Source organism: Musa acuminata, chromosome BXJ1-4, assembly GCF_036884655.1.
Source record: "Musa acuminata AAA Group cultivar baxijiao chromosome BXJ1-4, Cavendish_Baxijiao_AAA, whole genome shotgun sequence".
NCBI classification, from domain to species: Eukaryota; Viridiplantae; Streptophyta; class Magnoliopsida; order Zingiberales; family Musaceae; genus Musa; species Musa acuminata.
The window spans coordinates 31,694,036-31,721,699 of NC_088330.1; the positions used below are offsets into that span (position 1 = coordinate 31,694,036).

Here is a 27,664-nt window from a genome sequence, read left to right on the forward strand (position 1 = left end):
GTTGATGTTATAAGAAGAATGATGCTTAAGACTGCTGAGAAATCCATGGTCCAGTTTGATCCAAGCCTAACCCTATGCAGAAGGCTATCTTCTATGTAGAGCATGGAGAACAATGAGATGCAGCAAATAATGAAGTGACAAAGTGGTGTTAGTGATTTGTTTGGTGCTACTAATGGACATTGAGCAAGTATAGTAGTCATCCAGAAACTTAGTATCAATCACTAAAGCATGAAGACATGTTTCCTAATGGGTACTTCAGCAAGAGAGAAAGCAAATGACTCAGTCAAACCAAGTCAATTTTCATTATTCTTGTCATTTAGGTCTTGTATTTTATATCCTAAATCCTTGTGGTTGTTTTGGTAGTGCGTGAAGACATATATATATCCATGCACATAATTCCCACGTACCTGAAGTCATTCCACCTGAGAAGCTTCGGTCAACGCTACGGATTCAAACCAGACGTGAAGGTTAACAATAACCATAGGAATAGACTTCGATTTACCAAAACAGAAGACACGCCTTCTTAATTAGAAGACGTCTTCTTCTTCTTCTTCTTCTTCTTCTTCTTGCTGCAATGGAGGAGACGAGGGGAAGATGAAGTGCACGCAGCACCCCCTGGAGGGCGGTGTCGGCGTCTGCGCTCCCTGCCTCAGCGAGCGCCTCCTCGCCCTCGCAGCAACCATCCCCCCGGCATCTCACTCGCCGGATCACCAACGCCCGAAGGACTCCCCCCGGTCGCCCTCGCTTCCGCCCCACCCTGTCCCCTGCGCCTCTCGCACCGCCGCTAGCTCCCGGCGGTCCTCCATTGTCTCGATGCTCTTCGGCCGCCACGGATCGGTTAACCGTAATAAGCAGCCCCAGCGTTCGAGCTTCTGGCTGTCGACGCTGCTCCATGGCCGGCGGAGCAAGAACATTTCGTGCCCGTTATCCGCGGCGCTGGGGCGGGACCGGATGACGCCGCTTGATCCCGGGGGCGTTTCCGACGCCGAGTCGCTGCGCCGGCCGCGGCGTACGAAACTGCCCCCGCCGAGGGAGGCGACGGAGTACCACCATCGCGGCGTCGGCCTCGCGGGATTCGCCATGTGCTGCAGCCCGCTGGTGACCGCTCGCCCCTGCCGGCAGAGATCCCGAGTGGCGGAGCTCGGTTTCGCCTGCGAGACACCGAGAGCGGCGCTCGGCCCGCACCATCGCAGGCACGCGTCCGCCGGAGGGCCGATGCTGTTCCCCAACCGGTCACGAAGGGTAAGCGGAATACGATGAATTCCGCTGGCGGTTCTACCCCCACAGGCATTACCTTTTTACCGTTGTGCCATTATTAGTTACGATTAAAGAATGAAAATTTTAATTTGGTCTATAGTTGTGTAAATAAAAAAGAAAAAAATCTTGCACATATGTGTGTAAACGAGCATACTTCATACTTCGAAGAATTGCTATGAATGGATTTCTCCCTTTCTTTATTCTCAAGATTCGCTTAAAATTAAATTTTCACGTTAAAGAATTGCACATTTAAAAGTAAATGCATAGTTTCATACCATTATACATAGACAAACCTTTCGACCATTTTAACTATACATACAATTTATTAACTACTTAGGATAGTAATTAAATTGGAAGCATACTATTTAGAGCCCTTTGCTTACTATTCATAATCTCTTAAAAAAGTAATATTTTAATATTCATAGCCCCTATAATTTCCCCACCAAAATCGCTATAGATCCACCACCCCCAACTTAACCCCCCACCACTCTTATGTGTCATGTCACCGCTCATCACCCTCAACCTATCTCACTCCTTTGTTGCTGACTCAACCCACGGCCCTCTATCGCTAATCATCGCCCCTCAATAAATTTACAAGGATAAATTTATCATAAAGTATTAAATAAAATGTTGAAATATAATTTTACCAAACAGCATTTACCTCAATGCACACTTAAAATATAATTTTCAGCATTCCATAATTATACTTTTCTTCAATTGTATACTAAAAATAAAAATATATCCCCAAACAGTCTTAATATACACAAGGATTGCCTAGCAGAATATATCTAATCAGCATTTTCTAACTGGTCATGACTTGCAGAATAGAATTTAGAATAAAATTTAGACATTGTAAACGAAATAAGCAACTGCCACATTTTGTGGATACTAGAATTATCTACAACTTAGAAGGGCAAAGCACAAAAATCCATCGGATTGGAGAGAAAAGGCCTGTTGTACACACATGTTGTAACTCAACCCTACCCTTCAAGCACAATGCATGATAGTACAGTATGAATTATCAATAAAACCAAAGCAATTTGGGCATCAACGATTATCTGATAAATAAACTATACTATTATATTTTGTTAAGCTAGGCTAACAGCGACACCAGTCACTTACTATGACTATTACTTTCAGACAAAATCCAAGCATACCTTCCCACAATTGCAGAATACATCGCTAGATCCAGATATGAAATGAAAATGCTGGAAATATCTTAATAGTGCACACCACAGAATAGCATGGGACTTGCTCATTTGCATAAACCGCTACCGTAAACCATCACTCCCTTAGTTGATCGATGCAGGTTGTAAGTCGAGGGAAGCCAATATGGATGAGTTCAACAACTGCAACCTCCAGACTGTGACTGCGACTGATATGAATTTGCATTTGTCGCCCTCAGATTTACATCGACCATGTCTTCCTGCTTTGTTGAAGAAAGATTTTCCATCCCTGGCAGAGCTGCAGCAATCTTTCGGAACAGCGCCTAAAAAGACCAAAGCAGCTGTTAGTGATCACTTCAATAATGGATGCCAAACACCAAAATCCTTAACAATCTGAAATGAGGAGTTGAGAAATCCTTAGAAAAATGTATCAGTGAATAAATTGAGTAGCATGCCAGAAATTAACCAAGTGATCTTCTTAGTTTCCTGGTATTGGTTGACGACCTCCCCACTTTGTAAGAGCCTCAATCCACTCAGGTAAAAATAGATCAAATCCTATTTCACTTTAAAAATGTTTTCTGTCGCTCATACATCACTTTTATTTAAGGTTCATCACCAAAGTGATTATTTGGAACCTCAAAAACAAACTGTTACAAAGGAGGACAGCAGAAGAGTCAACCACATGCCCAATGCCTCTGAAGGATGTTTTGGCTCTGCTTTATCAGGCACCTCTTTGCTTTAATAATAATTTGTAAAGCAAAAGTGTAAAAATATGTTGTTGTCAAATTTAATGGTTCATTCTTCCATTATCTGGCCAAAAGAAAAAGACAAATTTACATGGGAAAAATGTACCTTTATATTGAAGCCAGCTTTTGCACTTGTCTCAATAAACATAACACCGAGTTCCTGTGCCTTGGCTTCTCCTTCCTCTATAGAGACTTGTCTATTTCATAGGATGAAAATTATAACTCAACTATATGAACCATGAATTACAATTAAATAAACAACATTAAAGCCCCAGGCAAACATGCAAAACTAGGAAGAAAAAGTTGTCATACAATGATGAAAAACAAAGTTAATAGCTTGTTTCACATGGTGAAACAAATTTGATATAAACCCAGCTTCGACTTGATATAAAGGTGTGAAAATAGCAATAGACAACAAGTATTAAATATTTGTTCTCAAACATTCAGCATAGATGTTCATAATCAGATGGATTTCTCGCTTACATGTACCTAGAACAAAAACTAAAAGAAACCAGACGACAACTTTCATCACTATGGGAACATTCACAAACTACTTCTGCACAAATTAGGGTAGCAAATCTGATACTCTTTACTACGATTTTCAGCTAATCATTGTAATACTATAAAAGCAAACCTGAAAATGCATTTCCTTTATGGTGGTATATTCAAGGCACTTTATATTGATGTCATAGAACATAACTAGTTTGACTATCATGGGAAAGAACTTAGTTGATGCAGTCAGCTTGAATACTTTAACCTTTTCAAAACTTCTTTTCTTTCCAGAATAGATTTCATATCTTTGCAACCCATGTTAGTCAATTGCTCAATTTGCTTGATGTAGGGTAGTGTCCTCGAGCACTAAGATTAAGTATTCTTAGTAAATTTAAGAGTTAGATCCTGAAAAGTGGTTGGCTAGTCATATTGAAATGTTTAATCAAACATACAGTGAAAGAAATTTTAATTAAGCAAAACCTTCAGCATCTAATATATTTGAAGTGTCAAGCAGTCACTTTTCTTAGGTGTTCTCATCACTTTTTAAAAGAATAAATAGTTTTCAAAGTCTCTGATGGTTAGTTAATTAAGGGAGTATTCGTTTTTAGGAAAAAAAGAGTAAATATTTGAATTTTGATTCTTAATGGTTGCCAGGACAGTCAATTTCTAACTCCTCCCATTCTTTTTCCCTAATATGCTGCTGCTGTTCCCATCTTGGAAAAGTTGACAGTTATTACTGGCACGATCCTAGTGGTGTGGCCTTGTACCAATAGTGTTGTTACAGCCGGTTACCTAGACAGACCCGGTTAAAGCCCTAAGCACCCATCGCCCAGGAGGTTTACCTTGATAGGCTGCATCTAGTTGAGCACCCACTGCTTAGGCAATCAGCCCACTTTTAATATCTAATTTTAAATTTGTCCGTCAATCCTTCAATTTCTTCATGTTCATTTTTTATCACTGGTTGTTTGCATTAGCAGAAAATTTTTAGCTTTCCATATTCATGGTTAACAGATTAAATTATGATGTTTGAATTTTAATACTAGAAAGATAAACTACCAACCATATTTTCACAGCACATTGTCTCATGAAATATTGTGTTAGAAATTGTGGTGGCCACATATTGCATGATTGCTATTAATCAATGGTCTTACATTATGTAGTATATGAATTTGACCAATTTTAATGACCACATATTGGATCTCTGCTCTGTTTTTTGAGATGAGACTCAAGAAAACTTAATGCTATCTACAGAAGTATTATTTTCTAAATGATAAGGCAAGAAGGAATTAATTTCATCTTCATTTTATTTTTTTAAATTTTGTTTCCTAAACAAATCACCTAGTCTATAAGTTCACTAAATTACGAATAAACATACAAAGGCATTGATCACCTCTTGTCAACCAGATCCGTTTTGTTCCCAACAAGGACGATGATAACATCACTTCCCCTCTCTGTTCGAACCTCTTCAATCCACTTTGAAGTATTTAAGAAAGATTGTCGGCCTACATCACAAATAGCAAAGGAATAAATAAAAACCTCCTATGACCAATATAGGATGATATAACCTAAAAGGAGAACATGATCTACAGTATGAATCTTGACTATGCATACATCCTATATTGTCAGCAATCAGAAACAAAAAATAGGGGAAAATCATTGGTCATTTTTCAGTTAAAATAAATGCATGAACTAAATACGCAAACATCTTGTTGAATACCCAATAAGATTTACCAAGAAAGCATACTTGCAACATCGTACACAATGACAGCAACCGAAGAGTCTCGAATGTAACTTGGGATCAGGCTCCTAAATCTCTCCTGCCCAGCTGTGTCCCTGAGAATAATCAGAAGTCAGCAATAAGAACTTCAAAAGAGAGAATATTTTAAATATAAAAAAATTCCTGAGTCTAAGTTCTTATGAATACATTATATATTGCTTTAGATCCATGCTAGCCTGCATTTGTAATATATTTTCACCACAAGAATCTGGTTTTTATTCTGTTCCCTGTTCATAACTGCTGGGCCTTTGAAATTCCAATTTTTACTCATAATGATAAGTCAAAACCCTATTACCAGTTTAATTTCACTTGAGAAACAAAAAAAAAAACACACAAACAGTTTTTTCTACAAGAAGCAAAAATATCTAGGTAAATATTGAAACTAGAATGAAATGAACAAAATACAAATAACTGCCCAGATGTTCAATCATGAGGACTTATAAAACCTAAATGCACCATATTATCTGACTAAACTGGCTTCAAGTTTATCATTTATCATACACCAGATTCACTGTTCTAACAATACTAACATATCCTGCAACATGAAGTTCAGGAGAACAAATTGACGTGGCAGAGAAGGGGAGAAAATACCTCATAGACATCCTAAAATCTCTTAAATATTACAATAAAGAAAAGTAAAACAATCACAGTGACAATGAGTATTAAAGCATAATTTTCAGGCAGGCCATGAACCCAACTCGAAGTTTGTATCAATCTCATCTATTAACCAACATGGCACACAGTAATATCAGATTTTATCATTTTGATCCATTCTTATCAAATATCTTGAGATATTCAGTTATAACAAGTGGGTCAAGAGCTTATATACCTCAGTATTCTAAATTTACAAATATTACAATGGGCTAAGATATACCAATATCTCATTCATCTCAATATGCTGAGACTAACGAGTAACAATATTGCCTTCATAAATTTCCAACAGAATAGTAAGTACCAGATGCAAAGCATATTTTCTTGTTAGCACCCACTTTGAGCAAGTGTTACTTTGTCCCTTAGATAGATCCCCAAATTATAATTTTGCACTAACACTATTGACTTTAGAAACAATTTCCAACAGAAGATTAGTGAGTACCAGATGCAAAGCATATTTTCTTGTTAGCACCCACTTTGAGCAAATGTTATTTTGTCTCTTAGATATATTCCAAATTATAATTTCACACGATGATAGAGAATAACAATGTTAAGAAGAAGAATAACAAACCATAAGCACAAGCAGTCAAAAATATTTAATATCAAGTATTGTCATAGTAGTAATAAAAGGACAATAAGATTTGTGAATGGTGAAGAGCATAGAATTGAAAATGTAGCAGTGAAGTTATAACTCTACCAAAGCTGCAGTCTGACTGTTCTATCTTCAAGGTACATAGTCTTTGATAGGAAGTCTATACCAATTGTAGCCTGTTCATCATGTTAATACTTAAGAATGATAGAGGCAAGATGAAGAATTAAAAGAGAATATAAACACTAAATTAAACTTGCTTAGGGAAAAGGTAGAATGATACAAACTTACTATATTGTGAGTTTTTCTTTCCATGAGTAAGAAAAATAAACAAGAATGCCTATGTTGACAAAATTTATCATCATACAAAAGGCATAAACAACAAATAGACCTCATTCCTCATTTGTCATGTGATATTTGGTATCACAGGATCCTATCTTGCACCAAATTTAATCCTAGAGCTTGTTCTACATCATATATTGATACCAGAGCTTCTAGTTTAGGCAAGATGTTCCATCATCGACATCAATCCAAATTTTCAGTCATATGAACTCGAGAGTCAAGACAAATTCATACACTAGAAAAGTTGCCATATGACAATTTTAATTTATTTTTCTTTTGAGTAAACTTTATTAGTTAAGAGGGGATTTACAAATGTCATAAGTTGCCATATGACATCTACTTACTTTCCTAGATTACTCAGGAAGAAGAAAAATGAAACCAAACATAAAAAGATAGAAATAAAAAACCTTGGGAATTATTGAAAAGTTTACTCCTGCAAGAAATTTAAATTTGACTGGAGATTTTACAAAGAAATTTTTGTGAATGCAAAGATTATCCTGCAAAATAATTTTGAAAGTAAATCATCCCTGAATAGGCAAAGGAGGTTAATAAACCTTGATTTTAAGAAATTAACATTGTTGATTGTGATTTTATTTATTCTTTTTTTTATTGTACTTGGTGGTCTACAAAAAGGAACAAAAGGCATGTATCAGAGAAGATGATTTAATAAGTGAAAATTTTATTTCATATGGTGTGAGACAATCTAATTAGGAGTGGTTCATAGAGTCAGCATGAGTTTGGCATTTATCCCTGGCACTGCATTGTCATTGTTCATGCATGATGTGATTCCGATTCTCTCTCTCTCTCTCTCTCTCTCTCTCTCTCTCTCTCTTCACTATACAAGAACCTTCAAATGCTTCTCCTACATATATGAGTTATGAAGAGAAATACTATTAGCAATCCCAATGAAAACTGCAATCAGCTATAATATTTCAAAGGATAGATATTAATAGATCTGTCCAAGTATTCCCAGCAGCCATCTTCTATGAAAGTTTCAAATATCCAATTCTTATAAACAACATTGTGATCCCAGTAGTGTAACAAGCAACTATGAATATGTTTCCACATCAATTAACATATAAAAATTACAAATATGAACCAGTATGTTGTGTTACTGAAGCTGAAGTTTCAATCATTAAGTGATCAACATTTGGAAACAGATGATCACCAATATAAATCAGAAAAATCTAAAGTTTGTATCACTTCAAAAGATCATGAGGCTTAAAGTCTTCAATAATAGAGAGTGAATATGACTTGGAAGGTTTAGCCACAATGGAACATATAATCAACAAGTTTCACAGAGAAACCTTGTTTCAAAAGACATCATGGACTGTTGACATAGATGTCTTTGCATTTGTACATTAAGAGGAAAAAACCTAAAGCATTAAGGTTCATACATTAGTTTCTCTTGATTCTTGTGTGACAGATATACAAGTCGTAAGCCAATAAGTCTCTATAATCTTTTAAATCATTAAGCCAATAATATCCAATTCAAGAGCAACACCACGTATTCACAACCATCCAGATCCCAAAAACCTGAAGGCAAACGGGTCATAATTGAATAATTCGAATAAAACCTAATTTACAGATGTCGAATCAAGAAATGCACAGATCGATCTCGATCCAACATTGCCACAAATAACGAGACCCTAATCAAGAACATTAGCAAACACAGGAAGGGCAGAGAACAGGATTGGTGGAACAAGAACATGAGGAAGCCTGATCTCGGGTTTCAAGAAGAAGAACAAAAGTAAACAAAGAACGTAGATCGACCTGGTATGTGTTGTCGAACTTGTCGTACATGAAACGGGTGATGATGCTCGTCTTCCCCACGGACTGATCCCCCAGGAACACCAGCTTGTACTTTGCGAGCGCCGACACCGGGGCCATGATGATCCGTCCGAGATCGAGACGCGAAGAAAGAAGCAAAGGATATCGAGATCTCAAACGAAAACCCCTTGTTGTATATAATATCCCTTTTCCTTGGCAATTATTGTTTCCGTTTTATTGGCCGCGAGCGGCGAAATGCGTCAAAGCGCGTCGCTTGTCGAATTTGTTGTTCCGCTGGAACAGTTTTAGGCACGATGGAACTAGGAAGAAGACAAAGGTGCTGCTCGCCTGTCTGATCCCGGCCAGGGTTCGGAATTTGTTAGTGGGGCACCCACCTGGAAACTCTGAGCATATAACATACATCAGTGATATGGTTCCATCTGCGCCGTCCATATGAACCGTTTTTAACATCAGTATAGGGTTCTCCTAAATGACGAATGCGAGATTCGAACTCATAATCTTAGATAATTTATTATTTATTTTTAGATAGTTTACCTAAACAAACTTTTAATAATAAAGTTTTATCATATGATACCTTCATGTTTTTTTTTTAACTAGGATTGTCCCTTTTTTAAATCAGGATCAAAATATCTTTTATAGAATTTAAAAAATATCCGATATTCATTAATCCTTGTTGACTCTAATTTTAATTGAATCAATTTGTTTGACTTAAATTGGAATGATTAAAACTCTAAGTTTTTAATTTATTATTATTATGGCCTAGATCTCTTTTTTTTTTTTTTTTTTCTCATATCACTTCTCTATCCATTCCATCAACGCAAGAGCAAAGTGCAAGAAACTTTGCAAGAAAGTCATCCTTGCTAACTTTCTTAACAATAATGATTGTTGTCGTTGCGATCTTTGTCGTTATCATTATTAATAATAAAAAGTAAAAATAGAGCGAGTCATAACTTTATGTATAATAGTAGCTAGCTAGTGGGTATCCCCTAGAGAGAAGAGGAAGGAGTCTTGTTGACGATGTTGGTGGTGGTGTTGTCGACGTCAGCTTCCTACAAACAAGTTATCGCTAGAGAAAAGAGGAAGAGGGGTCATGATTGTCATCGGCAAGGGGTAGGAGGTGGATATTGCCTTCCCACTAATAGTACATGGACTTTCTTATTGTTCACCTCTACTATGACTTGATTGGGCATCGAGACTCCATAATCAGCATAACTATGCATGGTTGTCACCATCGATGAAGCCATATATTGAGCTTCAACGATTAGTTGGGCAATGGAGCTATAGCATAGCTGTCGCCAAAGTCCTAGGTGGTGCAAATGTCCTTATTCCCATTAATCGTTGTCGCCTTTAACGAAGACTTGTGAAGCCTTGGTGATTAACGATTCATCATCGTATCCTCATTTAGTTTGGTGCAACCTCGTTGAATTACTTTATGACTTATTACAATATTGGTAAAATATTTGTAGTATAGTTGAAGCCGCGACATCATCCTTCACAGTATCATTGTAGCATCGATTCCAGCAACCTATCATTCAGTGTATCATGAATCATTCGCTACAATAATAACAAAATGTATAGTATTAAATGAATACATATTTGTAGTTTAGTATTATTTATTTGAATGACATTTAAGTATATGGTACTTAATACAAGGATGATCATCTTCCGAATGAATTATTTTGTTTCCTAGATGACAAACACTTTTAACGAGACATAATCTTTGTTGATATCAAAATTAAAAGTAATTTTAAATAGTCATCCAATACTAGACCAATTTGAAGGATCTATTTCTATACAACTTCAAACATCAAACATACAACTTCAAGAATCTTCTTCTATACAACCTCAAATTTACAATTTTGACTTCAACAAGACATTTGTAATGGATGAGATATTTGAAGATAGCGTGCGTTGAGTAAAGAATATCAAACAAATTTAAATATAACATGAGTATAATTTTAATAATTACACTCCAAACCTATCGAAACTTCTCTATAATAATTATAACATAATTCTAAAATGTATACTATCATTTTTCTAATTTATTTTTAATTTTACATGATTTACAAAATTATTTTTTAAAAAAATTATTTTTACACAATTGAAGCACCCTAAATTCTTGGTTTCTTATGTGATTTACATTTTAGAATAATTCAAAGCAAAACTTTGCTCCAAATTTTGAAATAAAATTATAATTTGTCAATAGCTTTAAAAAATATATATTAATTAACAGATAAAATTTTTAATTAATTATTAATATTTATTATATTAAATAAACATACAGGATGCTGAAATATGAATTCGAACATAAGACATCATACATAAGCAAATTATTTTAACCATGAGAATTGCAGAGTAAAGATTATATGCTGCTTAGATTAACTCGGAAAAAGAAGGAATTCATACAATCCCTATAGAGTAACCAATGAAATTGAGTTTATTTTTTTTCTGAATAGAGAGGAAAATGGATGGTAGCTTTTGCTGATCATTCTTCTTCTTCTTCTTCTCATTAAGTCATTGCAAGCGTGCAGGTCAATTGGCACACAGCAGCAACCTAAAGATACAAGTCTTTCTTCGCTTGGCCCAAATAACAGAGGAAATGAAACGCAATTAGCTGCACAGCAATCTGCAACGCTGTAGCAAAATAGCATTATTCGCTAACTCTCAGTTACTACTTGTTTCTTTTCCTTTTGTTTCCTTCGGTTGTGAGCGACGACGGGATAACAACTGTGGTCATATTTTGACTTAGAAATCTTAGTCAAGATAGGAGTTTCCATCATAATTAGAATCAAAGATTTAATTTTATCTTTGCATAAATAAAGAACTGATGATTGAATAGCTTAAAGACAAGCAATTAAAAGGAGAGATGAACAATTGAAAATCCTCTGTTCCGATCTATGATTTCAACAATGTGGCGATGGTGGTCACAGTGCAGTGACTCTGCCACAGGATTGCTCCATGACAGAGATGTTTGATGACTGCTCCAGCTTCATCTTCCTCTACAAGTGGTAGCTGTTACATTCCCCTCATTGTCAGTCAGCGTCATTCTGCTCCTTTGCTGATGCTGCTGAACCTATTCACCTTCCTGCAGGATCTAATGATACATATATATATTGCTTGACCTCATGGGGATTCAAGATTTCTCAGTGAGATCCGTGTGCGGCACCACAACCTCCTCACTGCTTCAACGCGTTCCGCTTGGCGTGCACCGGCGAGAGCTCCATTTGGCTTGCTACGTTTGTGGTCGCAAACCATCAAAGGGCCGTTTAATGTACGTCTAACGCGACGACAAGAAGCTAGCGGCCATTTACGAGCAGAAGAGACAAATTAATGGGGATGTGTCTGCGACTGTAGCGGCATAGCCTTCTCGTTCATTCAACAGCGAGAAGAATTGAATGTGGATGGCTCACATTCATCAACCCCAACTCTCATGGCACGAGTACACAGGTTCAACTTCAATGAGCGGCAGGTGGCCAGGCGCAGGGCAAGAAGAGCAGGGAGTAATGGGGGGGCATTAAATCTGCGACTGCAGCGGCTGTTGCCTCCGCCCTCCCCCCACCCCCTTCGTGATCGCTCGACACCCATGAGCACTGTGCACACACACGTCCACGCAACGAGAGCGGAGAGGTATATGTACCGGGGAAGCGCGCTCTCGGGAACCAGCGACAAGTCACCGCAGTAATAATTCCCAACATCCACAAAACATTTCCAAGGAAATCGCTTTTGTTTTTGTTTTTTGTTTTTTGTGCTGCTTACATCGGGGTGTGGGTCCCGCTGGAAGATCTCGGTTCTGGGCCGTCTGATCATAGGGTAATATTGTGAATAGAGAGAAAGGTGCGTGGGTGTTTTGGTAATATGGTGGTATTCGAAATAAGCTTCGGTGGCGGCACCTGAGGAGATCGACGGGGGAAGAAGGGGGGGGTGGGAGACGGGGTGGGAAATGACGGCTATGCCCCGATCAGCCACCGGTAAAAGCCGTAGTAACCACCCTCCTCCGCCTCCCGCCGGGCGCTCCCCTCCAGATCCCACGAGTGCCGTCCCACGGAGCCGCCGCCGTCTTCGTCGTAACGGCAGCTCCACCGGCCGGAGAAGCGAAGCGATGAGAACGACGACGACGCCGACGAGGCCAGCCGGTCCACGTACTCCTTCAGCCACCTTCGCCCTCCCCCCGCCGCTTCAGCCACCTCCTCCCCCGGCGCCCCCGGAGACGCGTCGGCCGCGCTGTCCCCTGGCTTCACCACCTTCTCCGTCCGCCTCGCAATCCGCGCCACCACCGCCTCCACCTCCTCTTCCACCAGGAACTCGAACGACGACCCTATCGAGTACGTTCTCAGACTCGGTGGCAGCGGTGGCGGGTTGTTCCCAGATTCTTCCCCCGAGGAAGTCCTCCGGTGACTGACGCTGCCAATCTCGATCCTAAAGCTGCCGGATCTTGAGGTATCCCGGTCGACGGCGACTGGTGGCGCAGCCGATGACGGCGGCACCTGAAGGGGCGGGATGGGGAGGGCGATGGAGGCGCGGCAGAGGGGGCAAGAAGGGGTGTTCCTTAACCAGGGTTCGACGCACGACGAGTGGAAGGCGTGGCGGCAGGCAGGGAGGAGGCGGAGTTCGTCGTGAGGGCGGAACGGGCAAAGGCAGACGGCGCAGTCCGGCGAGGACTTGGGGAGGGAGGCGAGGGCGGAGGCCAGCGTGAACACGGGGAGGGAGTCGATGAGAGCCGCATTCTCCCGATCGGAGAGGGCGGAGTCGGCGGCAGCAGCGGAGGAGCCCGAGGCGGAGCGCGAGCGGGCGAGAGACACCGACAAGGCAGTGACGGCGGAGGAAGAGCGGCGTCGGAAGGAGAGGAAACGGAGGAGGAGGTGGATGGAGAAGGAGGCGACGATGACGAAGGCGATTATGGCGGCGATGATGAGAAGGCTCGGGCTGAGAATTCCCATAGGCGAGGGGTGGGAGGCGATGGAGGGCTGGCGATCGACCTCCACCGCTGACATCCGGGGTCCAACCGCCGGCGCCTGCGGAGGCGGCGGCGGAGCTGGAGGAGGGGGAGGCGAGTCCATGGCGAAGGCGGGGAGAGAACCAGAGAAAGGTTTCTTTTGTTGCCTTATATATATTCACACACACTCTCTCTCTCTCTCTCTCTCTCTCTCTCGCGCTGTAGTATATGTTATTAGTTCTCATCTGACACAATTTCTATTAAAAATAAAAAATAATGGAACAAATTTTTTATGTATATTTTTAGATATTTATCATATATAAATATATTATATAACTATGATCACTAGACATTTATAATAGCATTCAAAAAAATATCTCAGTAACTATAATAAATTTAAGTCTTAAAATAATTTTATTTCCACTATTTTTTTCTTCAAGTTCCAACTCTATCTTTCCTTTCTTGTTATCTTTTATAAAATCAAAATATTCATAAGAATTAACACATAACAACAACATTAGAAATAAATCATACTATTCTGACTACTTGAGATCAACTATGTGAAATTGAGCTCAGTAAAAAATATTTCATATACATATATATTTATAATAGAATTAAATAACTACAAGTTGACTGTTGAAGTCTTTGCAATCTTCCAAATGGATTTATTTCTTTCTAAAAGCACTTGCATGACTTTTGGAATCCCCTAGGGTTTCAAAACCCTATTTCCCTAGGTAGCATGACAAAGAAAAGATGTTTTTGAGAACCCTTGAGCAGAATGGAAAAGGTAAAACCCTATTTCTCATATGAGCAATTTCTCCCTTTCTTCCATCAGTTGGTTTGCTTCTGTTGATTGATTCACATTATAGGGAGCCTTTAACTCAGAAAGTTGATAGACCTCCAAAATCTATGGTGGAAAGCCTGAAATGGATCATTGCTAGATCTCAGTTTTATTTACTGGAACTCATTATATGCTGCAGCATTCTCCATGATGTACATTTGAATCAGTGACAGAAGGCATTCATTCAGCTCTGCTCCTAGCATTAAGTAGCATTATGAGAGCAGAATTGTTTTCTTGTGCAGGAAATACCAGTCCAAGTATAATTCGTGTGTTTGAAAGAGGAATCAATGGATGAAACAAGTATGCTTTGTGTGGCAAACTCTGGATAGATGATTGCATGACAGGAGCACTAGTAAGCGTGAAAAGAATCCTAGGCAGATCACAAAGTTTCAGGAACAGTGACACTTTGTGTTGGATGGACCTCTAACAATTAATTCATCCGAATGATAAGTTTGTATACTCCATTATGGAAGCAAGAAGAAAAAGCAGCAGACATGTCTGTTCTGATTGATGGAGGAGTTTACTGGTTAAACCAAGAACAGCACTGTATGCTGCAGTAGGTGGGGCACTCAACATTGCATCTTGCAATGGATCACAAACAATATTCACATCACATAATAAAAAGTCCACAATTTTCTTCTTCCTGAGAGAGGGAAAAGCCAAGGAGAACAAAGGTTGAGGAAATTGTGTACAAAACAATGAAACATTTTAATGTGGAGAAAAAGAACAGATAATCTACATTGAAATGAAATATTTTTTATAATCATCTCGATTCACAGTCTCTCTCATAATGACTGGACTGTGGTTTTGATGCTATAAAAGATTCTCACATGTTAAAGAGATATTCTGTCATAATTTCTCTAATATGGATATTCAGCATCTCGGGCCATGTTGGCTTTAGTCATCACCTTGAACTGATGATCTTAATCTGTCCTCCTCACATTGCAAGCAGTTTTTTCCAAAACTACTATATGAGATTAAATAACAATTGATTTTTTATCATAACCATGAGCAGAAGATTATGGTTTGAAGAAAAGAGGCATAGAATATTCACTCAAACTTGTGTCTTAGAAGTTAATTAATCAGCATCATGACAACTAAATTAGCCAATGTCTAATGATAGTTGATATTGTGACAACTGAGATGGCTATTGCCTTGCACCAATGCAAGAACAGCAAGCAACCAAGCTAAAGAAATGGTGGATATCAGTGTTTGACATGGAAGGATTCTTTTGTGCTGGTTCTAAAGTCATTCTCCAAAGCAGTGGAAGAAATTTATATCAGGTAGGTTGCAGTGAACATGCTTGTGGAACATAAACTAGTGCCCCTGGAGGCAGAAGATATGGTGGTGGAGAGGGGGAGGCAGTCGTTTCATCTTATAAAGAACTACATTAAGCTAAGGTCAGTGATAACATAAACCATGTTCCTTAGCGTTGACAATGATAAGGAGAATGTGAGTAATATTTTTTTAAGTTTGCAAGTGCTAATTAACAAATCAATGGAGGAGTGCAGCAGGTGTGCTGTTTGTTCTCTGCAAATTCTAGACAGCAGCAACATGTGCCCACTCCTCACAAGAATATTTGGAGCTCATAGATTACACCAGGCTGAGGGAATGTACTTTTTGGCTTGTACAGCAAAGGGGAAGAAGTGGCATTGGCTTCAGCTAAAGTGACGAAGAGTGTTGTTGATGAGGGAATGTACTCTGCAAATTCATGGATGTCTGAATCCAGCTTTGCCAGAGTGTTGATAGTTTCTCTTGTTATGAATCATGATCAAGACATTCATCTACTGATTAATTACTAGAATCCAACTCCTACTAGATATTTGTAGTTATGTTTCCTTGTAAGTGCTAGATTGAAGATAATTATCATTAAAATAAAATGTAGTGCATGAGATTACCCTCATTGTAGGATAAGAAGAATGCCAATGCAAGTAGTTTTACCACTGCCAATAGAGAAATTATTTTCGTTTAAGGCTTACCCTTTGAAGCTCCTCGCTTGAAGGGGATGTCAACATGTATATGAATCCTTTGGCACTGAATTATGAGCATTGAGCAGAGGCTTAATCAAGTACTCGTGCAATTGGTACAAACTATGTTGAGGCCCCATCTGAATCATGTCTAACTCTGTATTCCTTGCAGATTCAATTGAAGTCTCTGCAAAAGTTGGAGAGTGCATAAATGAGCAAGAGTTTATCTACACTAGAAAGAATCATAAAAATTACCTTTAGAAGTTACCTAGTGTGAAGAACATCACATCACATCACAATTAAAGATCTCATCTTTCTCAGAGCACATGAAGGTCTTCCAGTGAGACCAAGAGGTACTCCACATATTTAAGCTCTGTGATTTGCATAAATGTTGATCGTGGTAGGTTCAACCACCACCCACATCTCACATGGATCAAGCAAGGGAAACAGATGCTGAGCAGCAAAAAAGAAAGGCAATTCAAACATTCGTCCTTTTAGTTCTTGCCATGTTCATAGTGTTGTTTCTGGACTAAAGATTAAATCCACCATAGTCTATCCCCCCTCACTCTTCCCCAACAAAATGTGGGTGTTCTCATTGTGGTTGTCATCTGACATTGCTACTGAAATATTCCTCTGATGGTCTATAATGCATCTGCATCCTAATTCTTATCCAAGTATGTATGCAACATGAGAACTGAGAAGAAAGTAGGATGCCCTTGCTTGGTCTGCAAACATGCCTGGTTTAACAAAATGGATGTCATCATTAGTCCACAGGTGATAGAAGCAGCCTTTTTGTTCTCTTTGGGACTGTCGGTGGAGGAGTGTGGTTAGAATAATGATACATAGAGTTCTCATGTCTGCCCTTTAATCTGCTTCTTTACTGCTCCAACAAGGCTTCTGCCTCTCCACACTACTTGTAATGTGGTAAATGGGGCACACAAGCTCTTCCCTCCAAATACATTGTCATGATGCTCTCTTCACTAGTGGATACTTGCTCTCATTTCTTTTTTGAGTTTCTTCCATAGCCTCATAATGAAGGGAACAACAAAATTTCATATGATGGCTCAATCAAATGATTGCTCTTGCTGTACTTCTAAAGCTTTTTTCTGCAGATAAAAAAGAACACAAGAACTGAGTGAGGAAGCATGCTCTGCCTGGAAAAAGAAGATAACTATTCTTTTTTTCCTACTGGAATGGTTGGCTCAAATTTCAACCCATGAGATTGTCTCAAGCTGGTTCTGAGGCCAGTGTTATTGCAGAATATTGAACAATGAGTGGCTTCAACATTTGATTCAGTTGTTGAGATAACAACAGTGCTGTTGCCCATCTTGGTGTAATGCTGTTGACTCTGGCCATAAAAATAGTGATGATTAAACATTCTGACTCCATGATTAGCATCTCAAGGCTCTTGTTTGGTGCCAAAATATTCCATGGCCACTGACATCATTCCAATTCCCACCCCATACTTAAGAAGCAATTCATTCTGATCTATACAAAACTTTGACCAAAGTTGGTGCTGTGGATTGTCCCCTGCACACCTAAACTCTTTTGGACTAGATTGAAACGGGCACAAAGTTCTGCCACTAGCACTAAATGTAGACTTCTAACCAAAAAACAATTGCAGGAACTATAAGAGTAAAGCATATCAAGGAAATATCTGGGGTGAATGAGGAACAAAATAACCTCATAACTCGTAGTTGATGAACATTTATTATTATTTCCTTTTCATAATTTACTTCACTGATATTGTCTCTCAAACTTAAATTTATTTGTTCAAATGCAGCACATGAGGCATGAACTGAAGTTTGCTGGTGATGCTGGAAACCTCTTTTTGTTTCTTGGATTCTTCTAGGTACCACCCAGTTAGGATAATGGATACAGGTAATGTTGTGGTCCAAGACATACAATTAGCAGGATGTCAAATTGATAGCCAAAATGTATGATAGCTTTTAAACAAAATTCCTCAGTAACTAATATCATTGGAAACTTGAAGCTGTTCAAAAAAGGATATCATCAAGTTAACAACTGGACTTGAATATTTATATGTCTGCCTGAGCTGCCATGCCCAGGACTACATCATCCCAACAGCACAATATATGGAAATCAACATGAAACTCAGGAACCAGAGCCTGTAGAATATATGGGTGCAGTAGCTGACCGCGAAACTTCACCAACAATCCCAGAGGGTAAAGTGTTCCAAATTGTCTGATAAATCATTGTTTTACATCTGAAGCACTTGAAGCATTCTGTTTGGTTTCCTTGAGGAGCAGACCATATCTTGAAATATCCGGAAAAGCCTATTCACATGAGAATGGAGTGTATGACCCATCAGCAGTACTTTAATTAGTAATACCTGGGGCTCAAATAGCAGAGAAAACATGGAGTAACAGGATACTGCAGCAAGAGGAAATAGTAACCACATATTACTCGTATGCCAAGAATTGAACACTCATTGTAAGATCCTAGATGAACCAGCAGAACGTTCTTCACAGCTCAGAAAAATTTATAAATGTTATAAAGACATCTCAAAAGCATCTATTGCAGAGAAGGCTGAGAAGCACTAGCAAATCAATGAAAATAAGCTTCCAATAATGGTGTGATTTGAGTTACTACACGCACATCAATAATACAGAGTTTTGTAATCTGAATTGAAGAGGCCACAAATCCAAGGACCATATAAGTGGCAGTTTGCTGTCTGCACAAAAATAAATAAAGATATCAACCTCCAAGAGTAAGCAAATGGAAGATATCTAAGCATGTTTTGTAGCATACCTATTAACAGCACGAGACAATGTCTCGCATCATTCAAGCTATTTATTTAAATTATAGGAAGTGGGGTTTTAAAATGAAGTGATGTGTGGGTAAAGGCATATGTCACCCATCTAATTATGTGCTTTGGCTGGGGCTTCTGGAAGAAGGTTATCAACAGGGTGACACATCAATTCAGAAGCTTGAAGATGACAGATCCTAGCTGAATAATCACTTTTGGAAGCAACAACATATAGTAGTCCTGGTAGAAGCAGAGCAAACCGGGAGCAATTGCCAACCAGCCCAACAGGAAGACGCTTTAGGAGCAGGAACATCTAGTTCCAGCTTTGCAAGCACAAAAGCAAGGGCTTTGTCAAGAACTATGCAAGGTACCCAAAATGTGAAGCCCAGTCGGCATGCATAACCCCTGCCAAATGGAAATAAACAACTATGTACCTGTTGCATCTGTGGGAACATCAGCGTCAACAAAGAAATGAGAAGTCAAATTACAAGAAGCAAATCTATCTTATAAGGAATAATAGTATCAGCAATATTTAGTAAAGGAGTAAGTGTTAATGATGTATGAGTACAAGCCATCACCAGCAGGCTACCAGTTAATACACCAAAAGGAATTACAAGTTCAATATGTATTTGGTGTCCAACAAGTAACTCTGCTTAAATCAATTCCCATATTCCCTGGAAATATGAATATGATACCACCCACCATCATATCCCACTTTAGTGTATGAAATTCATTTTACTTACATTACCTTGAAAAACTTCATTATAAAATAAAGAAAAAAAAAACTTCGTTACAATGAGATGTGATATATGTCAAGGGCATCAAAATAAAAGGAGATCTAGAAAAAATGCTTTCAACAAGCAGGCTCCTAAAAAAGATTGAATGGGATTATTACTTCAAGATTGGCAGAGTTTGCATCAAAAGAGAAGTGATCTCTTTATTTGCGAACCCAAGATAATACTCGTAGATGATGGAAATATCACTTTGTTTATATCTTGTTTATAACGCATCAGTGTCACTTTATCCAATCTAAGTAGTGAAAAATTGTTGTGCATGTATAACTTTGTCCATTACTTGGTGATCATGTGCAACAAATTGGACAATAAGCACAAATCTACTAGTAAAAGCAATCAAATCTTGTAATGAAAAGCAGATCAATTCGATTAAGATATTTAGTTTTTTTACATGTCCCAACTGAAATAGGATATAATTAACTCGATAGAAGAATCAATCTCACCTGCTCATAGAACAAGAATGGACCGAACGCCGCGGCGATACGGTACTCACTGCGATGCCCATGGTCAGAAATCTCCTTGACGCCTCCCACGGCCCGCGTCTGCAGTGATGCCTGAGAAGGTGCACAAAGAAGTGGTGAAAGAAGCAGATAGGGACGGGCAAGATGATCCCCCAGGCCAGATCCTTTCCTTCCTCCAGCAGAGAGAGAGGCAGTGGATGTAGTCGACGATGAGGCCCCCGTGGGACCAGAGGGAGGGGACTAGGAAAAGGGGCCCGTCGCCACCGCCCATAACCACGCCGCCTTTGCTCATCTCTGTAACGGTAAGTTCCGCAGGCCCAATTGCCAACAAGTTCTTATTTGGGCCAAAAGGTCGAATTCTATTGGACCCAAAATGACATTGAGACGAAATTGCCAGTCCGGCCTTTCCATTGGCCTCCATTGTGGACCCGGCAATAGGTGCCGATGATGAAAGTGGGCCCTTGCGGATGCGGACCAACTGGAACGCGCTCCTCCCTGTTTGGTGGTTTTGCTCGATACAATTGATCCGGACCCAAGAACACCCAAAGCAGTGAAACCCTTCCTGTGTCTTCCCTTCTCCTCCGCCCCCATTCATTCGTCCCATTCCAACTCGAGAGCCAGAGAGATCGAGTGGCCGCTGCAGCCAACCATGTATCGTCACGCCCCGCGCCTCCTGACTCGTGTCATCGGTGGAGGCGTCCGCCGCAGCGCCACTGCCCGCGCCTTCTCCACTGATCTCCCGGCTGCGCCGTCGGAGGATGCCGCGTTCGTGGAGGCGTGGCGGAAGGTGGCCCCCAATATCGACCCGCCCAAAACCCCGCTCGCCTTCATGAAGCCCCGCCCACCCACCCCCTCCTCCATCCCCTCCAAGCTCACCATCAACTTCGTCCTCCCCTACCAATCCGAGATCTCCAACAAGGAGGTTTGCGCGCTCCGTCCCTCTCCGGCAGATCTATCTAAATCTTGTCTAGAGTTTTGTTCTGAATGTTGCGATGACGTTGCATCTCTTGTTGGTTCATTTGATTTGCATGTTTTAGGATCTGAACTCGAATCGGATGCCTTTTAATTGCTAGATTGTGGGTATTCTACATCTTCTAGCAGATGAGGGCTTAATAAGTCTTCACATAAGTTGTGCCTTTGAAATACTTAAAGATAAAGACAATCCAAGGAAGCCTTAGGATTTCTTGTCTGACGAATATTAGTAATTGTAGATCAGGGGAAGGTAGACTGCAGTGTATAAATGTGTATGAATTTATCTGACTTAAAAAAAAACATTCATATATCTGAAGTATGAGGTCATGATTATGTATTTCTGATACTTAGAGAAGAGACTATTTTTGAAACTGCATAATGATGTTTTAATTTTGTACCGTCTTGTTCATCACTATTTGGTTAAGAATTTTTTTATTCTCATTTTGAGAATTTGCTGGAACTGAAATGGATGTGCTTGTCCAGCTTTCGGATGTTCTCAGACCGTTCTAGTTCGAGCTTGATTACAGCAGTGATACTTGCTCAATATGTGTATTAATCCTTTTCTGAAACATTTGGATACAACTTGGACACTGGTTTAAAAATAACAATGTATTATTGGTTTTTCTGAAGTTTGAATGTGGTGACACCATTTTGACTCGTTCTCTTCAACTTGGGTGTTGATTTTTTTTATTTGGGGCAATGTTAAGAACCATGCATTTGGAACAAGAGAGTTACTGTTTGGAAGTTATAAAAATGTTCTTCGTATGGGGGAAACCAAAGGTGTTACTTGCTGAACATTTTTTGGTGTTTTGTTATAAACAATGCTTTTCAATGGAAATAAGCTTATGACACTGAAAAATAACCTTTTTTTGCTCTAGGCTGTTCTGAACTTAAACTCTGCAATAACATCTATAGAATTCCATTTATGGAGGCATTGCTTCTTTCACAATGCAACATTTCTAACCTGATATATCGCTTGCAAATGGCATTAATTCATAACTTCTCAACAGTCACTACAAATCTTTACTGAAGTTTTCCTTTGGTACACCATTCAAAAAATGTCAACAATTTTTTAAATGCTGTGTTGTTATTTTTATGGATTCTCTATGTTGTGATGCATAAGAAGTCTACTTGAAACTCTCATAAATAGACTTGGAATGCTTTTTTGGGCTTTTGGATGAATTCAGGACATAGGGAGGTTCTACATGCAAGAACTTCTTTTTTGTTTTTTTTTTTCATGCAACAAATTCTTATCCTTAGCAGGGAAGCTTTGATGGAATGAGCAATATCGGTTTTTTTTTATCACATGCAAAAATTAGGAAACAAGTGACAGAAGAAGTTGAAGATTAATGCTAGATCAAATGCTAGAATTATAAAATAAGTGACACAGAAAAAGTTGAAGATTGATGCGAGATCATGTGAAAAAATTTGAAAATGTAACACAGAAGAAGTTGAAGATTGATGCTAGATCATATGCAAATATTAGAAAATAAGTGACACAGAAGAAGTTTAAGATTGATGAGAGAGAGAGAGAGAGAGGTCTCATATAAGATTTAGAGCAGATCACTGAAATGAAGATGGCAACAAATGATGGATGCTACACTGGACTAATCTGTTTATGAGCATTATGATTTTTTTTCTTTTATAATGAAAGGCTGTGCCGTGAATCATTTGAGTACAGAAATTTTGTGATGGCTGTAATAATTTAATTCTCGACTTGAGGAAGTTGGAACTGCTAGAGAAAGGGAGAAGGATGGCTGTAATAATTTACTGATAAACCTTTCATATGAACAATGCTATCAAACCTTCTTAAGTTGTTGTCTTTGTTTGCCGGAAGCAGCTACTAAATATAATCATTTAATTCTCGACTTGAGGAAGTTGGAACTGCTAGAGAAAGGGAGAAGGATGGCTGTAATAATTTACTGATAAACCTTTCATATGAACAATGCTATCAAACCTTCTTAAGTTGTTGTCTTTGTTTGCCGGAAGCAGCTACTAAATATAGGCTGTTCATCCTATTGTATTATATTAAAATATTATGTACTGTTGATAATTTTGAAAATTTTATTTCTTCGTTCTTTTAACATCTTATCTACCTTCAGGTTGACATGGTCATTGTACCAGCAACTACAGGACAAATGGGTGTTTTGCCTGGGCATGTTGCCACCATTGCTGAGCTCAAGCCAGGGCTTCTTTCTGTACATGAAGGGAGTGAAGTCACCAAGTACTTTGTTAGCAGTGGTTTTGCTTTCGTACATGCTAACTCAGTTACAGACATAGTTGCTGTTGAGGCTGTTCCTGTTGACCGCATTGATCTAAGCCTCGTCCAAAAGGGACTTGCTGACTTCACCCAGAAGCTAAACTCAGCTACAACGGACTTGGAAAAGGCTGAAGCACAAATTGGCGTTGATGTTCATAGTGCACTGAATGCTGCACTCTCTGGTTGAGTGATAATGTTTATTCCTTAAGATGTGATCGTCTTGAACCCATGTTGAACACAGATAAAGGGCTAACTCTCAATGTGAGGAAAGAGGGGAAGCTACAATAAGTTTTTGTTTCAACTGAAAACACATTTTGGTATTTTGATAACTTAATTGTGATCCTGCTGTAAGACTGGATTGTTTGGTATTTTGCTTGTTTTGCATTTTAATCTTCTCTTTTTTGATATAATTCTGTCGAATTTTTCTAACAGAACATCCAAGCTACTTCTTCTTTCCCACCCTTGACAATGGCATGTTTGTTGCTGTTCTACTTATGTCTTACTTGACTTCCTAGTTTTTGATGGAATATGAAATGGGGTTACGAGGAACAGCTATTTAGAGGGTGTGTCTACTGCCATGGCTCTATTTTGCTATGAAAAGCTGCTTTTGCAATATGTAAAAGATTCTACTGCCATGGCTCTGCCTTTACTACTACGATCTGCTTTTGCAATATGCAATTTTTGTTCAGTCTAAGAACTTGGAACAGTATCATTGAATCTAATCTGGGTCATATCAGGTTCAGCTTGATTGATAGCTGTTAACCTTGCTAAATTGAAATAGGCATGTCTGCTCAAAAGTTTGACTTGATATCTTTTATTGCAAACCCATTATGCTAGTCTTCCTTTCATCTTGAGATTTATCTCTAGTCAAGCCTCATTCCATTATGAGACAATGGACATCTTGAGTGTATAGTATTGCTTCCAACAGTCATGTGTTCATGTCATAATGGTGGTAACTTCTGCACAGTTACTAAGCAGTCTGCAGAACTATTACATTGTAATATATAGGTCAAACAAATTAGGAATTCCAGTTACTTTATTGAATTTTGTTAAGACAAATATGTAGCTGAAGTCTGTTTTATGATATGCAGGCACAAATTATGATGCACCTTCTTGTTTAATCTTGAATCGTGTTTTTCTGTTTCTAGATTGAATAGGCTGGATTCATGGTTTGAAATGAAAAGATAGTTTGTGTCCTTGACATGTTGATTTCAAGATCTTTCTTAATCATCCAAAAGGTTAAAATGCCAGATTAGCAAGAACATGGGAAATAAGGTTGCTATTGGGGATTGCCATGACTCTACTATGCACTTGCCCCTGCCCTCCAGTTTGAGTTAGTCATGAAGAAGCAACCTAAAGTATGGTTTTCAACTTTAAAATTCAGGAGGAGGCAACTCAAGGTAGTTTAAGAACCATTCCTATAAATTCATGGGAGATGAAATCCAGCACCTTCATGGAGTCTTTTTCTTGCAACATTTTGGTGTTTTTTCTATGAACCTGCAAAAATGTTCAGGCAATTGCCTTCCTTTCTCTTTTGATGTTCTACTATCTCTCTTCTCTGTTACATTTCTCTTGGTGGTTTGCACATCAAGTTTACCTTATAATGAAAGTTGTGTTAGCTCTTACCAGTTGCTGCTTCACTGGATCAGCCATATCTCAGGTAACAGAAGTAATTCTGATAATTTTTGCTAGTTTAATGTAATGAAGTACACAATTTTGCAGTTTGCAATGATGCACTAACTACCACACTTGTATCAAACAAACTTAAAAGAGTTTCTTACAAGCTGTCTTTTGTGAACCTGTGTATCTGCTCAACTTAGCACACTAAAACTGCAAGTTCTTTTTTCCTTCAAAAATTTGTGTTGATGATTAAACTGTTTTATCTATGCTGAAGGAATTTTCATTGTTGAAGGCTTTGTTGGCACAATAAAATCCTGTGTAACCAAAGTTGGATCTTCAAGAATGCCAGGTATTGATTGGGACCTTCAGGTACTGTTACATAATTTTCTTTAACTTTGTTTGCATGGCCTGTCCAAGCCCCAGCCCACATGCCTTGTGGTTGATTGTCCTGCCACCACTAAAGTGTTGGATCTGCACCCAATGGTCAATAGTTTCTTATGCTTGCCATTTAGGCATACATTAATTATAGCTCACCAAAAACTGCTCATGCTAATTGTCCCAGCACTCTTCACAGATGGTGGGGTAAAAAGGAAATTGGATTGTGATGGATATGCTTGTTCTTCTCATCTATGAGGTCACACCACCCATGAAACCTTTTCTCTTTAGTTTTGAGACAGGAACTATTTGATCAGAAGAAGAAATGAGGGTGAGTTTGTGTTATCAACCAGATGGCACAGTACAAAAGCACCAAGGAGAAGATGCAGTTAAGAGAGATTGGTAGGCATTTTTTTTGGTTTAGGTTGAGACTAGGCACACACAAGTCAATGCTGAGGTGTGGTGAAGGCAGCATAAAATGGTATGGACATGGAAAGATCATAATTGCACACCATCACAAGAACATTGTAAGTTTAGGCTTACTGAAGTTTTTTTTTTCTTTCATTTTTCAGGAGATCGATTGAAGGGATTGCAGAGAAAATAAATGTAAGTCAAACTTACCATGAGGAATATCTTGTCCTAACTCAAAACACAGGATCTCATTTTTCTTTTTTCCCAATCCACTTGGTTGGTAGCTTGTTTTTGTCCTCTTATCTACTTTTTATCATGTTAGAATAAAACAAACTCTTCTACACTGTGTTCTAGTACTGATGCAAAACATTGAGAGAAACTTATAATAATTTTAGACTTGAACCTATACTCATTGGCATCACCCCAAGTCTATATTATAATAACACTTGTCTTCCTCTCTTTTATCTAGGATAGCATCCTCCCATTTGGCTTCTTCTTTATCCTTTGGGACCACTATTGAAGATGTGGGTGTTGGATTCATCAATTTCCATGACAAACAACAAAATGTACATGTCTTTGGCAATTAAAGCTGTCACAAGAGGTTCATGAGTTTGAGCTCCTGTGGACCTTGGCCATGCAAATGGATGGATATTGGCCATTAGTGTGATACTGCTGGAACCAATGACCTCTTCGATGAAGCATCTGAGTAAAGGGAAAAGGTAGTGAAAAGTGAAAAAGATATGATCTTGCTTTTTGTATGTATGTATCCACCAGCAAAAATGTCTGCTATGAAGTACAATCACAGTGTCACATGACACTGGTTGCCCACCAGGTGGTGGTAAAATTAAATATGTAAATTTAAAGCTCTCTCATTCAAATATAATGTGTTCAGTGAATGATTGAGTCAGGCTGGATTGCAGTTTGATTTAAAAATGATTCAGTTGAAGAAAATAACATAACATGGAATTTTCTCCATTGAATCAGCTATCTGTGCTTGGTAAAGTAAGAACAGCTCTTTTGATCCACATGAGAGAATTAAATCCATCTCTTGTGTTTTAGTGGTGTAAAAGAAAAGGACATTATGATTTCAATAAGTATATAGTTGTTTAGGTTACATTGGATTATATCACTTTGACTTTAGAGAGAAAGAGAACAATTTGATGAGGCATAGATTGCCAAAACCAATGCAAAAACTTGGATAGCAACTCCTACACTGTGAGCATTTTCTATGGTAGTAAAAGTCAAAAACATTTGATACAATGGAAAGTAAGCTACTTTTGTCTCAGAAAGACCATTGACACAAGTAATCACCATTACTAGTCGAATTAGATCTCAAGACATGCACAGAGCAAAATCCAAAACTTGTTGCCTAAGAGGTGATGTCAGTGACCAATCTGTGGCTTTCATCAGTCACAGCAAGATGTTGCAGATCGGCCATTTTCTCGAGAC

The 27,664-nt window shown here is 38.8% G+C and overlaps 3 protein-coding genes and 1 long non-coding RNA gene across 6 annotated transcripts; 1 reads left to right on the top strand and 3 right to left on the bottom strand.

The window, feature by feature from the left end:
* Positions 1 to 2,311: 2,311 nt before the first annotated feature.
* LOC135652958 (ras-related protein RABH1b-like) lies at positions 2,312 to 9,073 on the bottom strand. Its single transcript, XM_065174341.1, has 6 exons — positions 8,794 to 9,073; positions 6,787 to 6,857; positions 5,406 to 5,494; positions 5,052 to 5,163; positions 3,276 to 3,366; positions 2,312 to 2,746 (listed from the first exon to the last, which is right to left on the bottom strand). Exons 1-6 carry the CDS (start codon positions 8,908 to 8,910, stop codon positions 2,600 to 2,602), a joined length of 627 nt encoding a protein of 208 aa, XP_065030413.1. The 5' UTR covers positions 8,911 to 9,073; the 3' UTR covers positions 2,312 to 2,599.
* A 2,640-nt stretch (positions 9,074 to 11,713) lies between these two features.
* On the bottom strand, positions 11,714 to 13,886 carry LOC135672515 (E3 ubiquitin-protein ligase ATL4-like). The gene has a single exon (XM_065180998.1). It carries the CDS (start codon positions 13,866 to 13,868, stop codon positions 12,759 to 12,761), a length of 1,110 nt encoding a protein of 369 aa, XP_065037070.1. The 5' UTR covers positions 13,869 to 13,886; the 3' UTR covers positions 11,714 to 12,758.
* Positions 13,887 to 14,342: 456 nt separating this feature from the next.
* Positions 14,343 to 20,859, bottom strand: LOC135652964 (uncharacterized). Of its 3 annotated transcripts, XR_010502275.1 has the most exons (5): positions 20,560 to 20,859; positions 19,325 to 19,765; positions 16,821 to 19,247; positions 16,565 to 16,739; positions 14,343 to 15,228 (listed from the first exon to the last, which is right to left on the bottom strand). It is a non-coding gene; the product is annotated as an uncharacterized LOC135652964 (long non-coding RNA). The 3 variants fall into 3 exon arrangements; XR_010502273.1 differs by having other exon boundaries at positions 16,808 to 19,765; XR_010502271.1 differs by having other exon boundaries at positions 14,344 to 15,228; positions 16,821 to 19,765.
* Positions 20,860 to 21,110: 251 nt separating this feature from the next.
* Positions 21,111 to 24,199, top strand: LOC135652961 (ATP synthase subunit delta', mitochondrial-like). The gene is made up of 2 exons (XM_065174350.1): positions 21,111 to 21,499; positions 23,652 to 24,199. Exons 1-2 carry the CDS (start codon positions 21,227 to 21,229, stop codon positions 23,994 to 23,996), a joined length of 618 nt encoding a protein of 205 aa, XP_065030422.1. The 5' UTR covers positions 21,111 to 21,226; the 3' UTR covers positions 23,997 to 24,199.
* The last annotated feature ends 3,465 nt before the right edge of the window (positions 24,200 to 27,664 follow it).